General features: G+C 48.3%; 1 protein-coding gene across 2 annotated transcripts; it reads left to right on the forward strand.

Annotated features, from left to right (window-relative positions):
* The first annotated feature begins 239 nt into the window (after positions 1–239).
* On the forward strand, positions 240–12,926 carry LOC108924235 (insulin-like growth factor-binding protein 5). 2 transcript variants are annotated; one of them, XM_029247334.1, is made up of 5 exons: positions 240–616; positions 762–1,106; positions 8,783–8,997; positions 9,079–9,198; positions 9,480–12,926. In XM_029247334.1, exons 2-5 carry the CDS (start codon positions 770–772, stop codon positions 9,615–9,617), a joined length of 810 nt encoding a protein of 269 aa, XP_029103167.1. In that variant the 5' UTR covers positions 240–616; positions 762–769; the 3' UTR covers positions 9,618–12,926. The 2 variants fall into 2 exon arrangements, with proteins under 2 accessions (XP_029103167.1, XP_029103168.1); XM_029247335.1 differs by having other exon boundaries at positions 240–1,106.
* The last annotated feature ends 454 nt before the right edge of the window (positions 12,927–13,380 follow it).

Here is a 13,380-nt window from a genome sequence, read left to right on the forward strand (position 1 = left end):
TTCTGCTTTTCTAACTCACTGTTTTGATTAAGGTTTCTCCTTGCTTTCTTGTGTTGCTCTTCCCTCTTGGCATGGCTGTAATCGAGCGTGAAAGACAGATCCCCTTGTTGGGAGGAAGAAAAAAAAAAGAAAGAAAGAAAAAAAACCAGATGGAGAGATGCCAGGACCCGCCCTGGAACCAGCACCTTCCCGAGGAGACAAGTGCGCCTCCCCCGCGCGCTCTCCGCCGTATTCATAGTCAGGGGCTTGGGCTCATGGCTCTTTTTAAAAAGCCAAGGCTGCTCTCAACTCCATCAGTCTGCTTAGGAAACTTCTCCAGAGGGGGGAAAGGTGTTGGAGCCGCTTGCAAAAAAGGGGAGGAAAAAATAATCATCATCATAAATACATAGTTTTAGTAAACTTTCGCCTTGTGCTTGCAAACAGGACACCACTTCTGTTAAAGAGGAATTGTTCAGTGCATCCCCCTAACTTTTTATTTTTTATTTTTTTTAACTAATCGGATATTTTCTTTTTTGCAGAAAGAGAGAAAAAAGGACATTTGTTTTTCAGTTTCAGTGCAACATCTTTTTGAGCACACTGAAATTTTTAAGAAGAGGGAAAGGGGGAAAGGGCACAGGTGTGCGCAGAAGCTCTCGTTTCGTAATTTTTTAAAAAGATATATAACTAAGATAGCTTTAAAATCTGATGACCTGCGGTAAACAATAAGCACATCCTTTCATTTATATTTCAACATCTCCCTATCTGTGATCCGCCTTTTTCAGAGAAGAACATGAACTCGGCGTTTTTCCTCGCGGTGACACTTTTCCTGGGACTGTCCCGCTGCCTGGGCTCCTACGTGCCCTGCGAGCCCTGCGACCAGAAGGCGCTGTCCATGTGCCCGCCCGTGCCCGTGGGCTGCCAGCTCGTGAAGGAGCCCGGCTGCGGCTGCTGCCTGACGTGCGCGCTCGCCGAGGGCCAGGCGTGCGGCGTCTACACGGGGACGTGCACCCACGGGCTGCGCTGCCTGCCGCGGAGCGGCGAGGAGAAGCCGCTGCACGCGCTGCTCCACGGCAGAGGCGTGTGCACGAACGAGAAGGGCTACAAGCCGACGCACGCGGCCGCCGCAGGTAAGCGGGGGGCGCACCGCCGCGAGCACGGGAGCCGCGCGCCACTTCTCCCTGTGGCGCGCGCGCAGAGTGCCTATCAGCGAGTTCTTCTAATCTGAGCTGAGGAGGAAACGTATAAACTTTTTTTTTTGTTTTTTTTTTCCATTGCGGTTCGGTACTTCCACATTCAGTACGCCCAAGGGAACAGGTTCACGGCTGAAATCCCTGCCCTCAACATTAAAATGCTTTCGAGCCCTGAAAAGATGTGTATTGCTGTCCACGGCACGAGCTGAAATAAACTAAGATCGCCTCTGTGGAAATATTGATATGGCCGGTGTCCACGGTGACGAAAGATGAATAATTTATTAATGTCAGCAGTAGTCTCCACAGCTTCCTCAGCCTCGGTGTTCCTCTATAGTTTCCGTGTCTTCTGAGATGCCGGGTTAATGCTCGTTTCTGTCATAGTTGAGTTGACGAAAAAAACTTTCTCTGAACGCGTGTGGGTATTTTGGCTCCCCGTACCGTTGAAGCAAACGTCTTAAACACACACACACACACACACACACACAAGATAAAACATATCATATGATATGTTACCGAACGCTTTCAGACTCCTTCAGAAAGGTACCCCAGTCACGTCAGACTCGAAGGTGCAACAACACCGCTATGTGACAAAAAACGGTGCCCTCGGCGCAAATGACGTGTTATATTTTTATATGTTTGGACAAGTATGTCGCTTATAAACGAATGATGAATGAGTGCAGAACCGCGCCAGGACAGCAGCGCTTGAAATCCGGCGAATTACTGAATATGTGGGGATTAGGGGGAGCCCGTTTTAATCTGTCGCCTTGCCTTCAGATTGTCTGTGTCACGCCAGACGGACACGTATGTCTGTCTACATATATGAGCCGTCTGTGGGAACAACGGCACGCATGTTCACAGTAACCACGCAAAAACCGCCCAGGCTCTCTGTTTTCAGGGAAATGACACCCGTGAATGTGTTCTCTCCCCGAACTCTTCATGTTATCCGTTCTCATTTTTGCTCAGTCAGATCCCTGTGAGCGTGCGCGCGCGCGCGCGCTGTGTCAGAATTCCGAAGCAGACGTTTCTGTAACTTTGACGTCGGAAAAATTGGCCTGAGTTTGGGATTATTTGTACAAGTGGCATGACGAGTCAGATTACTGTTTAAAGATTAAGTCTGTAAAGGAGGATGATAATGATGATGTCGATGATGCTCCGCCGCGCTCGTGCCTGTGTGGGTGGCGGAAAGGAGCCAGGGCGTCAAATTAAACTGAATGAGTGATTGGGGGAGGGTCTGATTTAATAACAAATTAAATGTGAGTGTATGATTGCACGACCGAAGCGTTTAGTTTTCCGGGGGCAGAGGCTACTGTGTGACACCGCGTGCTCTTTCAGCGGTCCCACGCCACTGCAAACACACACATTTCGTCCCTGTCTGCCTCGCTAGTAGTCATACAGACACACTTCTGGTCCGCAGTGCGTTTTTTTTCCCCACTGCGTCCCGCTTCCTTATCCCAGCCGCTCAGCCGAGCACGATGTTGAACAACGCATGCGTGTGTTGTGTGCGCTCCTGCCGCGTCCCTCGCGCGGCGTCGCTCGCAAAACACGAGTGGTTCTGAAAGGGTTACTCGTGTTCCGGTCGCGAGCACTTGATGCCCTCGGGGCCGCGACAGGAACGCGGGAGGCCGCGTGAGGATCGCACTGACATGTTTTCGCCGCGCTGCGCGTGTGAAAACAGAGCAGCATAACAAAACGACATAAAAACAGTTTTTCTGTTTTATTTATTTTAAATCGCGCTTTCTTCACCTGTCTGTCATCGCGGAGTTTATCCGTTCGGAGCGGCTCAGCTGCAGCGTCCTTTGCGAAGTGAGGAAGGCGGCGGTTGCGCGGCCGCACCGCGGTGATTCAGCACAATGCTTCTGGAACGCGCGGTCAAAGTGCCGTCCGTCAGGCCGCGGATACATTTAGAATGGTGCTTCTCATTTCCTGCGGGGTTCTGTTTCAACCCTGTTTTACCAGCTTGGCAGGCCACTCACACCGAGGTCAAATGTCCCAAGCCATGTGGAGAGGGAGGATTGCACAGGAGATGGAATTAAAGACACCTCCTTCTGTCTGTCCATGACTCGCTGTGCCGCGGAGGATGCCAGAACACTGTCGGCACAACATTTATTTATTTATTTACTTGCTCTTGTTTTTAAAATGCTTGCTGCTTGATCCTCCTCGTCGCGATTTGATATTTTTTGGTAGAAGCTGGTTCAGTGAATGTGCTAAGGGTAGGTATGTGTTAAACGTGTGTTTTTTTTCCCCATTGCGGGTGCGAGTGTGACGTTCCGCTGTTCCGCTTGTTCATCTAGCTGTCCGGGTTGCGATCTGCTGACAAAGGGCAGACTCGTCAGGGCACCGAACTGCAGGCACCGGGTGGGCGCGGGAGTGTCGGAGACCAGGAGACGCCACCAAGAGATACGACTTGAAGGCAGCAGCACTCCCCCAACCCCCACGAACTTGTGAAAGAGTCCTGTGTTTGAATGTGCAGCCCTTTTGCCAAGAAACGAAAAGATTATAAAATAGAGATTCCAAATTGAATAAGCATGACTCGCACGTGAAAAAGCACAGTGTACCTCCTGAGTGACACGCAACTAAAACAGATCTTTTTCGAGCGTACACAAGGACCGTGGAATAGAAGCCGTCCCGTCGGGGCCGCCTTTGAATCCTCGACACGTTCTCTTGTGGCCGCGTCCTCAGTCGTATGCATGTGGACCGCAAGGCCGCAGCAATTCATTGCAATAAAACGAGGCGGCGTCCCCTTCGTCACATCATCCATTTGCCGAGGTCGAGGAGACAGTCCTAGCGCTGGCACCACAAGTTGCTGTTTTCTGCTGCTTCAATTTGCAGTGCAGATGTGGCACTCCTTACACACAGCTGTTCTTGCAGCCATGGAAGGAGGCAAATATTAGTTGGGCCCCAAGTCACTCTCCATGAGATTCCACAAGACCCTACTGGATGCATTAAAGAGGTTCACATTTCCAAAGATCGCCAACAACAAAAGTACATTTAAATAAGGGAGGGTCCAGACAGTACAGCCAGACAGCCACAATTCAGTTAAAGTTTCATAGGGTCATGAACACTGGACATACATGAATTGTGTGATTCTTCCTGCTAATTTGTGTGATTTCTTGTCTCCATTACTCAGATGTTTGGTGGAATTTTATCCTTTTCTCATTTATTCTAGTACATTTTGAAAGTATTTGCAGAGATATCAAAGGCAAACATTATTACCCCGCAAATCAGCAATTTTTACCTCTTATACATTTTTCACTAGGCCAGTGATCCAGAAAATTTGGCGAAAAAAAAGAGCCGCTGCTGTCTTGTAGCATCCCTCTGGATATTTTATTTCATCCTTCTTTTGTTGGTTTAGCAATATCATAAATATGGTGGACTTGAACACTGAATGCGCAAATGACATTCCAGAGTGTTCCTGGAGCCCTGACCGCGTATAATACCATCAGGAACGCCTGTGAAATATGCATGCAGAGGATCTATTTGGCAAGCTCAAATGATTTCCCTCAATAAAATTTTACTACAGGCTGCACAGCATTTTATTGTCACTGACACCTGGAAGAAAAGTGTGTAACAGCTGTAGAAAAAATCAGTGCACAGTAGTCTCCTCTCTTCAGAACAAGCGACTGGTGCAGCGACATCCTCATTCCGGGCTTTAACTGGGAACACTTGCAGGCTGACCAAACCAGCCTATAAGTTCCTTCCTGCCGTTTGTAAGCTGACAGATAAAGACCCGGGACCTCAGGAAGCTTATTGTCAGAGAAAGCTGTAGCTGTGAGGTAAGCACTGGAGACCATCTTCATGGTTTCTGTTTTTCCCTCTTGACACGTGGTTAATGTTCTGCTTGTCACATTTCACACTTCCAGCTCTTTGGGAGATGAGCAACCTGAAGTAGAAAGCTGCAGCTGTTTCGCTTTGTCTTTAGATGTGTTTATCCAGCTATTCCATTTGACCCCAAGCAAGAATACACACCTGTGACGGAGTGAACACCATACCATTTTTGATGGTGCATGTATTTGTTTGAGAGGATCCTGAGAAGCGCTTTTCTTCTGTGTTTTCGTGGGAAAACTAATACAGTTGAGTGCCGCACCGAGGATCCATCATTAGGGTAACCTCAAGGTTGCCTTTCCAAAAAAAAAAGAAAAAAAAAAGGCTGGAATCATTTTAAAGACCTTATTTCTGATTCCATGAAGAAAAGACGAAGCAGAAATGGAGTGGAGGCCACTACCTGTTCTTTACGACAAGCAGCCATCACTCCGGAAGCAGAATTTCTAAAAAGAGCCTTTCAGTAGTACATTCTTGCTATTTTTAACTTGCCCTTGTGATTCTGGACCAAGCATGAGCAGGAAACCAGTTTGATTAGCTGCTCAAGCGCTGCACTGTGGATAAACGGAGGAAGCAGAGGCATGTTTCCAGCCAGCAGAGATGGACTACTGAGCTTGTAGGCATATGGGAACGGCGGATTAAGGCAGGAAACATCAATACTGATCCTCAAAATCTTTAGGCAAGCTGCAGCGCACAGCGCAACATGAGACACGGCAAATGGGGGGTCATGTTCAGTGTATGTGTCTGTGGGCACAACACAAATAATTGCCTTGCAAAGATTAGCTAAACATCTCCCCAGATATGTGGTGGGACATTGCCAGGGGATAAACTGCAGACGTGTCCAATTAAGGTGGCCCATGTGCCGGTCTAATCCGGAGGAACTCTGACAGGTGTCCGGGCTTTGGCGCCCCTCCCCTCGCTACATGTGAACACAGTTATCAATGGGGATTTACTATCAGGGATTACTTTAACAAAGTTGGGGCTCGGGTGTCTGCCCGTGATCCCACATAAATAAGAGCACGGTGAAGCGCTTTCTCAACCAAGTCCTCCGTATGAGACCGGCTCACATTTTTATTGCACTTCTAGGCAGCACGTTCCAGTGTTGACCACAGAGCGAAGTTTCAGCAGCGGTTGGAGTAATTACAATTTGCCTCGAGGGGTAGGAATAAGGAGAAATACTTCGCCCTCCCGTTAGCATTCTCCCTGAAGAAGCCTTTTGATCACATCTTACTGTCCTGTACAGTATGAGGGAGGACAAAAATCTTGGCCAGAAAAGAAAGCCTTTGTGTTTAGTGGACAGCCTTTTGATTTGATAATCTCCCTCCAGTGTCCACGGACTGCCCTTTTCCACACTCTGCACTCCAGATTTGTTGGTGGGGTTTATGCTACATCGTCGCTGCACTTTATGGCCATCAGCGAATGATCAAGTAAGGATTAGAAAGGGAGCAGCCTTGCCTTCGTTGAGTCTTTGGACGACTAAGAACTTTACATATTCATGAAGCTCGAGTGTCCAGAGCACAGGTTAATATTTAAATAGAGGTGTATCTGGTGCAGTCCGTGAACCCACACGGGACTTGTCTGGATGGAAACTGAAGCAAATCCAAGGGGATCGAGAGACACAGAGAAGTGCCACTTCAGCTTCGATTCCAGTGTTCATTTGAATAGAGGGCTTGCACGTGATACCACTCTCCTGGCACTCGTCCAGAACCTTGGCAGCTTTTCAGACGTTAAACACAGCCCCGCTAAGCTTTCTTTACAAGCAGGGCGGCCTGCACATGGAAAAAATGAGTTCTGTGCTCGCAGAGAGCAATCAGCCCAAAAAAACAAGGGGTTGAAAGCTGCAAGGAAGAGGGGCGAGCACTGTTGTGGAATTCCTTGTCTTATTGTTTGTTGTGGAGCAGAGCCCAGGGATTTCAAGGCGGTTCGACTAAGGCAAAGGTTAGAAGCCATCTCTAAGAGCGCCGTGGGCCAGCTGAAGCGCGCGGAGGCTTGCGTCGCTGCTCCCTGCGTGTGAAGCCAATGTTTCAGAATCCAAACGTGGATATCGAAGGAATCCCTGGGCTCCTCGGATACTGAAAAATGGCTGTCCAGCTGCAGCCGACATGTGGAAAGTGCATTTTCGGAAATCTCCCCTGCGTCCCACCCGGATGTTGCTGTTTTGTCAAACCGAGACCAGAATTTCCCCGTGAGCTGCCGACGTGTTTATTTCTTACTGAAAGGTGCTATCGAGAGCCGTGCCCTCCCGAGGGTGTACGGGACCCGGTTCGTGCGATTATTTTTAATCGGCCCCTCAGCTGTTCTCCGATATCTCGCATCCATCTCTGCAACAATACTCGCCACATTCCCGGCGTCGCGTTCTGATCCGACTCTGCCCGCGCTCCACTCTTCTGTCGGATTTCCTTACTGGATAAATATAAGCGCAGTCATTCAGTGGCCGTGTGGCCCGCAGAGCCCCGGGCTGGAACGCTCCCCAGCTATTTCGGTGCGTGCTATACAATAAAAGGCCGGTGCTGCAAAGCTCGGCTGCGCGGCCTCAGATAACCTCCCTAACATTAGGGCTGCTGGCTTTAGTGGGCATTGCGGCATTGTGTCAACACCCTCTCCTGGGGGTGAACGCGGAGCTAGTGGTGACCCCCGTCTTGGTGTTTATAGTGCCCTTTGACCCTTCAGGCACACAGGTGAACACAAAGGTGGTTCCTTATGTAGTTTTTCCTCAGACTAACTCCCCTCCCCCCTCAACAATCTCAAGGCAAAGCACCAACTTATCGGTTTGCATGTATTGTCACAATTTTGGCAGCGAACATAGCACTTTGCCGTTATTTGCTATTAGGGTAAGAGCTGCATATGAACCGCTGCAGACTGCAAGAGAGCAAAGGACAATTTGAAAAATTACCTGGAAAAGTAAAGGAAGCAAGAACTGATTTAGCCCCTCGACTCAGTGGTTAATCATTTTAAGTGTTCCTCCTGAACCGCGGATAAAGTTACCATCCAGCCCTGGATTTGTCCACCCTGTGCCTGAGTTTGCGGTTGCCATGGCTCCATGTTTGTCATAGCTTCAAAGGGCCTTAGTATGGCTTAGAGCTGTAAAAGATTCCTTCGAAAGCCAGTTTCCATTTTCCGCTGCAGATGCTTGTCAGACCAGTTTGTTTCGGTAAAGCAGAAGAGCGGATCGTTCGGTCCGGATCTTCTGATACCAAGATCGGTTCAGTAGGTGGCTTCGGTTCACAGATTCGACTATAAACACGCCAGTTTCGGATTTCGTTTTTAGAAAACATCTCTTGATTTTCATAACTGCACAGAGAGGTGTGTCGCTGAATCCTGCCATTTCTGGGTTAAGTGTCACCCCCCTTGGCTTTACTTGTCCGCGTTTGGGAACATAACAGAGTCCTGTGGTCCAGCTGTGGGGGATGCAAAGTTTATTTTACAAAGCAATCAAATGTCACTGCAGTTTGTTTGTCTTTGTCTGCTGCTTGAGCACATTGCATGTTTGAGAGTGTGTGGACGTAGAAGAAGGCTTTCTAGATCCTGTAGACAAATGCAAATCTGTTAAATGAAAAAAACAAAGGCACCCCCTAGTGGTTGGACAGTCCCAAATCCTTACTTATTAGTACCAGTTACGGCATGATTTTACCTTGATTTTATATATATATGCTCAGTTATTGTACAGCTTTGTGTTTTAGAACTTATTGTATGATATTATTTCCATTCATAAAGCTACTTAACTTTTTTCCCATTTTACATCGAGATTTTGCTGTTGGTTAGATCATCGTTGACTTTTTTGTTTTTTTACACAGATCGGGAGTCACGAGAGCACGAGGATGCAGTAACAGCCGAGATGACAGAGGACAAGGCCCTGCTCCCCAAGGTGCCGCTCTTCCCCAAGGACCCCATCGCCAGCAAAAAGGCTCAGGCCATGAGGAAGGACCGCAATCGGCAGCGGGAGAAGCTGCGCTCCCTGGGCCATCTGGACTACTCGCCGCTCCCTATCGACAAGCACGAGCCTGAATTTGTAAGAGCGCTGCTGTTACCCTCAAGCGGAACCCTGCATACCCTTCAGGCTTGTGGTGCAACCTGCCGTTTGATTTCACAGGGCCCCTGCAGAAGAAAGCTGGACGGAATCATCCAGAGGATGAAGGACACCTCCCGTGTGATGGCTTTGACTTTGTACCTGCCAAATTGTGACAGGAAGGGTTTCTTTAAGCGCAAGCAGGTAAGATTCTTCACAATCACCTGGAGACTGAATGTGTCTGGGGCAGCAGGACTGGCAGAAGTTATAAAAACATCCTCCTCCGTGTCGGGTTTAGCAAAATCCCCTTCATTATCACACGTGTATTTTGGTCTGAATTCCAACCTATCGTTCTGATTATCCAGCATGATTTTCAAACGCACCCATAACCCTGTGCTTGGAGTACACAGTATTTCCAGTGAAGCGTGTAGATGGTTACTTGAAAACCGGTCATTAAAGCCTCGCTCATTTTGTTGTGTCCCCAGTGCAAGCCGTCCCGTGGTCGCAAACGGGGCATCTGCTGGTGCGTGGACAAGTACGGGGTGCAACTTCCCGGCACAGACTACAGCGGCGGAGACATCCAGTGCAAGGACCTGGAGAGTGGCAGCAACACCAACGAGTGAGGATCCGCCCTCCCTGATCACCTGACCCGGGGCCCGCCTCCTTCCTTCTTGCCCGTCCGCCTACTAGTCACTTTGAGATTTGAAATGCAAAACAAATGAAACAAAGTAAAACTGAAAAAAGTCGAACCTTTCTGACTGTCCGCTGATCTCTAATTAGCTGGACCCACCTGGCCCTCCGTGCCTGTTAAGGGCTCCTCTGAGCAAATGATGTATAAAAATATATATACATATATTTATATATTTTTATAGAAGCTGGAGTCTGATCACCAGACTGTATGTCTTTTAAAGATAACTCTTCAAAAAGTAAGCTATGTCTATGAATAACAGAGCCGTCTTGGTCTTTCACATCTGTTATTATGGTGGTATCAGAAAAGATGGCTGGAGCTCATCGGTATTGGCAGAATGATTTGGCTTTTTTCTTTGTTTTTCCAAAAAAAAAAAAAAAAAAAACGGAAAAACGAACGAGGGTAGGGATCTGCCAGCGTAGTTCTTTCTATCCAAGTGTTGGTCCTGCCAGAGCACTTATTCATAGGGAATCTCATTTGCTTGGAAATATGTAGCCTTGCTAGGTTCAGTGTATGTGCATGCTTGTGCGCGTGCGTGTGCGTGTGTGTGTGTGCGTGTGTGTGTGTGTGTGCGCGCGATCGACTTTCCCCAAGAATGTCGTTTTTCCTGTCGAGAGTGCTCTCCCGCAAGCCGTCAGGCTGCATCCATCCCAAGGCCCGGGGCGGCGCTCTCTCGCTGCCTGTAAACGGGAGTTTGTTGAAGTAGGACCTGCAGGCTGAGAGGAAAGAGCAACACGTTGTGGACAAACCATTTTAAGTGACTCTACGATGCTATGTAGCCTAATAAGCCGACTGTGCCTATGTAAAGAGACAGCGCCACGCCGCAGGACACACAGAGAACGCTGTGGCTGTTGGTGAAGTCGGGTCGTGGCAGACAGGGTGCGCTCTGGAACTGCTCTGGGACCTGTACGTCCGCCACTTACGGGAAAGTTGAGCAATACGTAGGAATCAACGCAACGCGTCATTTTAAAAACCAAACTTATGGTGCGAGGGTCTCAGAAGGACACGCAAAGATTTCAGCAGGTCGCAGACGGTGTCCGCCAACAGCTCTGCCCTCTGTCTTCGCTTCTGGGTGTGGTCTTCTCTGCTTTTGTTTTATACTGTTTGCCTTCAGTGAAGTAATAACTGCCCATTTTGAGCCATGTTTCTTAAACCAGGTGGTTCCCTAGACGGTAAAATAGGTGCAACCTTGGTGAATCACTTTTAAAATTGATCAATGAATGTTTATAGATGTATCAATACCTACTAAATACTGGTGCTTGGAAAAGGACTTGTATTTACTTTGTGTAGTGTGCAAGAGAAGAATTTGCATAGTTCCATCCAACGTCACAACGGAGGGAATCGTAGTCATTGGGATGCAGGAGGCCCCAAGCTGGTACTATGGTGAACCCTCCCTCTGCTTGTCCGTCACAGTACTGACCGGTCGCCCCCGCGACGCAACACGCACTACGGCGCGCCGTCCGCGCACCACTCGACTCGCTGCTTTTCCAGAGGAGCAGCGCTAAATTGCGCACGCGAATCTCGCTCTCAGCTGCCATTCGGTATGTAAAAATATCAGTGCCTTCGCTCATGCAAAAACATTTGAGTAGCAATTTACATATACGTAGCCCAGTCAAAGGGACAAAAAAAAGGAGAAAAAAAAAACAGCCAAGTTCCTGGGCTAACAATTTTCATGGATCAGAGAACAAGATCAGGTTGTGATTGCAGCTGTTGTGTCCTTATACGTCGTATTTTATTTACTCCACAAATTTATTCCCTGTGACTGAGGCAAACAAAGGGAGGCAGCAATGATTTTTTTTTTTTTTTTTAAACTTCAATCACGCAACTGATCGACTCATGTATGGATGGATGTACGTGTGTATGTTCACAGTGCTCTAAGAATGACAGCGGGGAGAACAATTTAGGGTTTGTACCCTTGCGTCAAGCTATACACCAGCAGTAACGTGCAGCACTCTTGCTAGTTTGTTCTAGTTACTCTTGTTTCGGCAGAAAAGACGTGCCGTTCCGCTGGACTGGTTGCGTATCGATCCGCTTTCTGCAAAGTTTGATGAGAAATCTCATTTAGTGGTAATAACTCATCTGAAGGCAGGCGCCAACTCTTGTAGGAACGTTTAGAGAGCTCTGAGAATACGACGATAGCACGTCATTTGTGTGCTTGTACTGGACGGCCCATAATGTGTCTTCTGTTCCTTTGCACAGGCCTGAATGGCAAAGGAGCTCTTCTACAATAAGCTATGATTTAAAGGAAGAGGGGGGGGGAAAAAAAAAAAAAAAAAAATCACTTGATGTTTCTTTTGTTCTACTTTTTTGAGTTGCTTGAAATGAATAGGGGATAACTTTCAAATCCATCTCATGGACTCTGAAACAGGAAATGATGCAACAATGGTGTGGACAACCCAAATGGCTGACACAGTCCTGGTCTGCAGCACGCCTCCCTGCTCCATTCTTCTGTAACAAAACCGCACAAGTAATAAACGGTAACAAGCGTCCTCTAGTAGAACTCTCTGGAAACACCCGGGATCCAGTCCACGCTAAAGGGAAGGGAAGGGGAGCAAGGCTCCAGCGCGGGGCGTTGCTCCGATCATTTTGACAGGGGCAGCTCGGCCCATGCCCGGCACCCGGAACAGCATTAGACAGGGACCGTAAACACAGCCCACAGCGACTAACTGCCACTGGACTTTGGGAACCGTGGAGGCGAGCGCCTCGGTGTCTCTGGGAGAGACCGTGGCCAGTGTTTTCTTAGAGGGCCCTCGCGACGGGGAGACACGAACCACAACAGTATGACATAGATACACTTAGCGGCACAGACAAAGGAGTGCTCAGGGGCTGGGGGCAGCAGCCGGCCACAAACCTGCACTGCGCCAGAAGCCAGGTTGCCGTTGTGCTACGCGGCCCGTGCTGCAAATGTGCATCGCATGCGATAAAGTGCCCTGTGATTAAAATAAACAGACTTTGAGATCTAGGAAGCCAAGATAAAAAAAAAAAAAAAAATTATTTACTTGTTGGAAAGCAGATCTCAGTGTATGAATACGTGTTCACTGCTAAAAATATTCAATATTCAAGAGGAACCCTGCGGACGGTTAAGAGAAGGGCCGCCACGCTGCGCCTGGGCTGTTCACGTGTGGGTTCAAATCGAGCTCGGTCTGTGCGGAGTTTACTTGCTCTCCCTGTATCTGAGCGGGTTTCCTCCCACAGTCCAAAGACACGCGGTTCACGTTAACCGGACACTCTAAATTGCCCATACAGTGTGTGTGTGTGGCTACTTTGTGATGGCCTGGTGTCCCATCCAGGTCCCACCCCCCCCCTTTACTTGCATCCAGTATTCTGGGATAGGCTATGGACCACCGCTACCCTGAACAGGACAAGCGGTCAGTGAGCGCGAGTGTGCGTTTGGTTTCCTGTGACACCTGAAAAACAAATAAAACCTGCACGGCACAACGAGCGATGTTAATTTTCATAATCGCATACAAATTTGGATATCAAAAGGGATCAAATCCTGGTTTTCAAGCTGGAATTCGGCTGCCCTGCAGTGCCTCTGCACTCTCCCAGTTCCTGAGTCTCCTACCTGGTTAGACTAATCAATTATCACAACTCATATTACGGTGGTAGCTACAGATTTGTTTCTGAATGCATAACTATTTTGTGGAGAAAAAGAAAACGATTATCTAAATGTGACGTAAAAGCGGGCCATGAAACGA

This window comes from Scleropages formosus, chromosome 21 (genome assembly GCF_900964775.1).
Source record: "Scleropages formosus chromosome 21, fSclFor1.1, whole genome shotgun sequence".
In the NCBI taxonomy this organism is placed as follows: Eukaryota; Metazoa; Chordata; class Actinopteri; order Osteoglossiformes; family Osteoglossidae; genus Scleropages; species Scleropages formosus.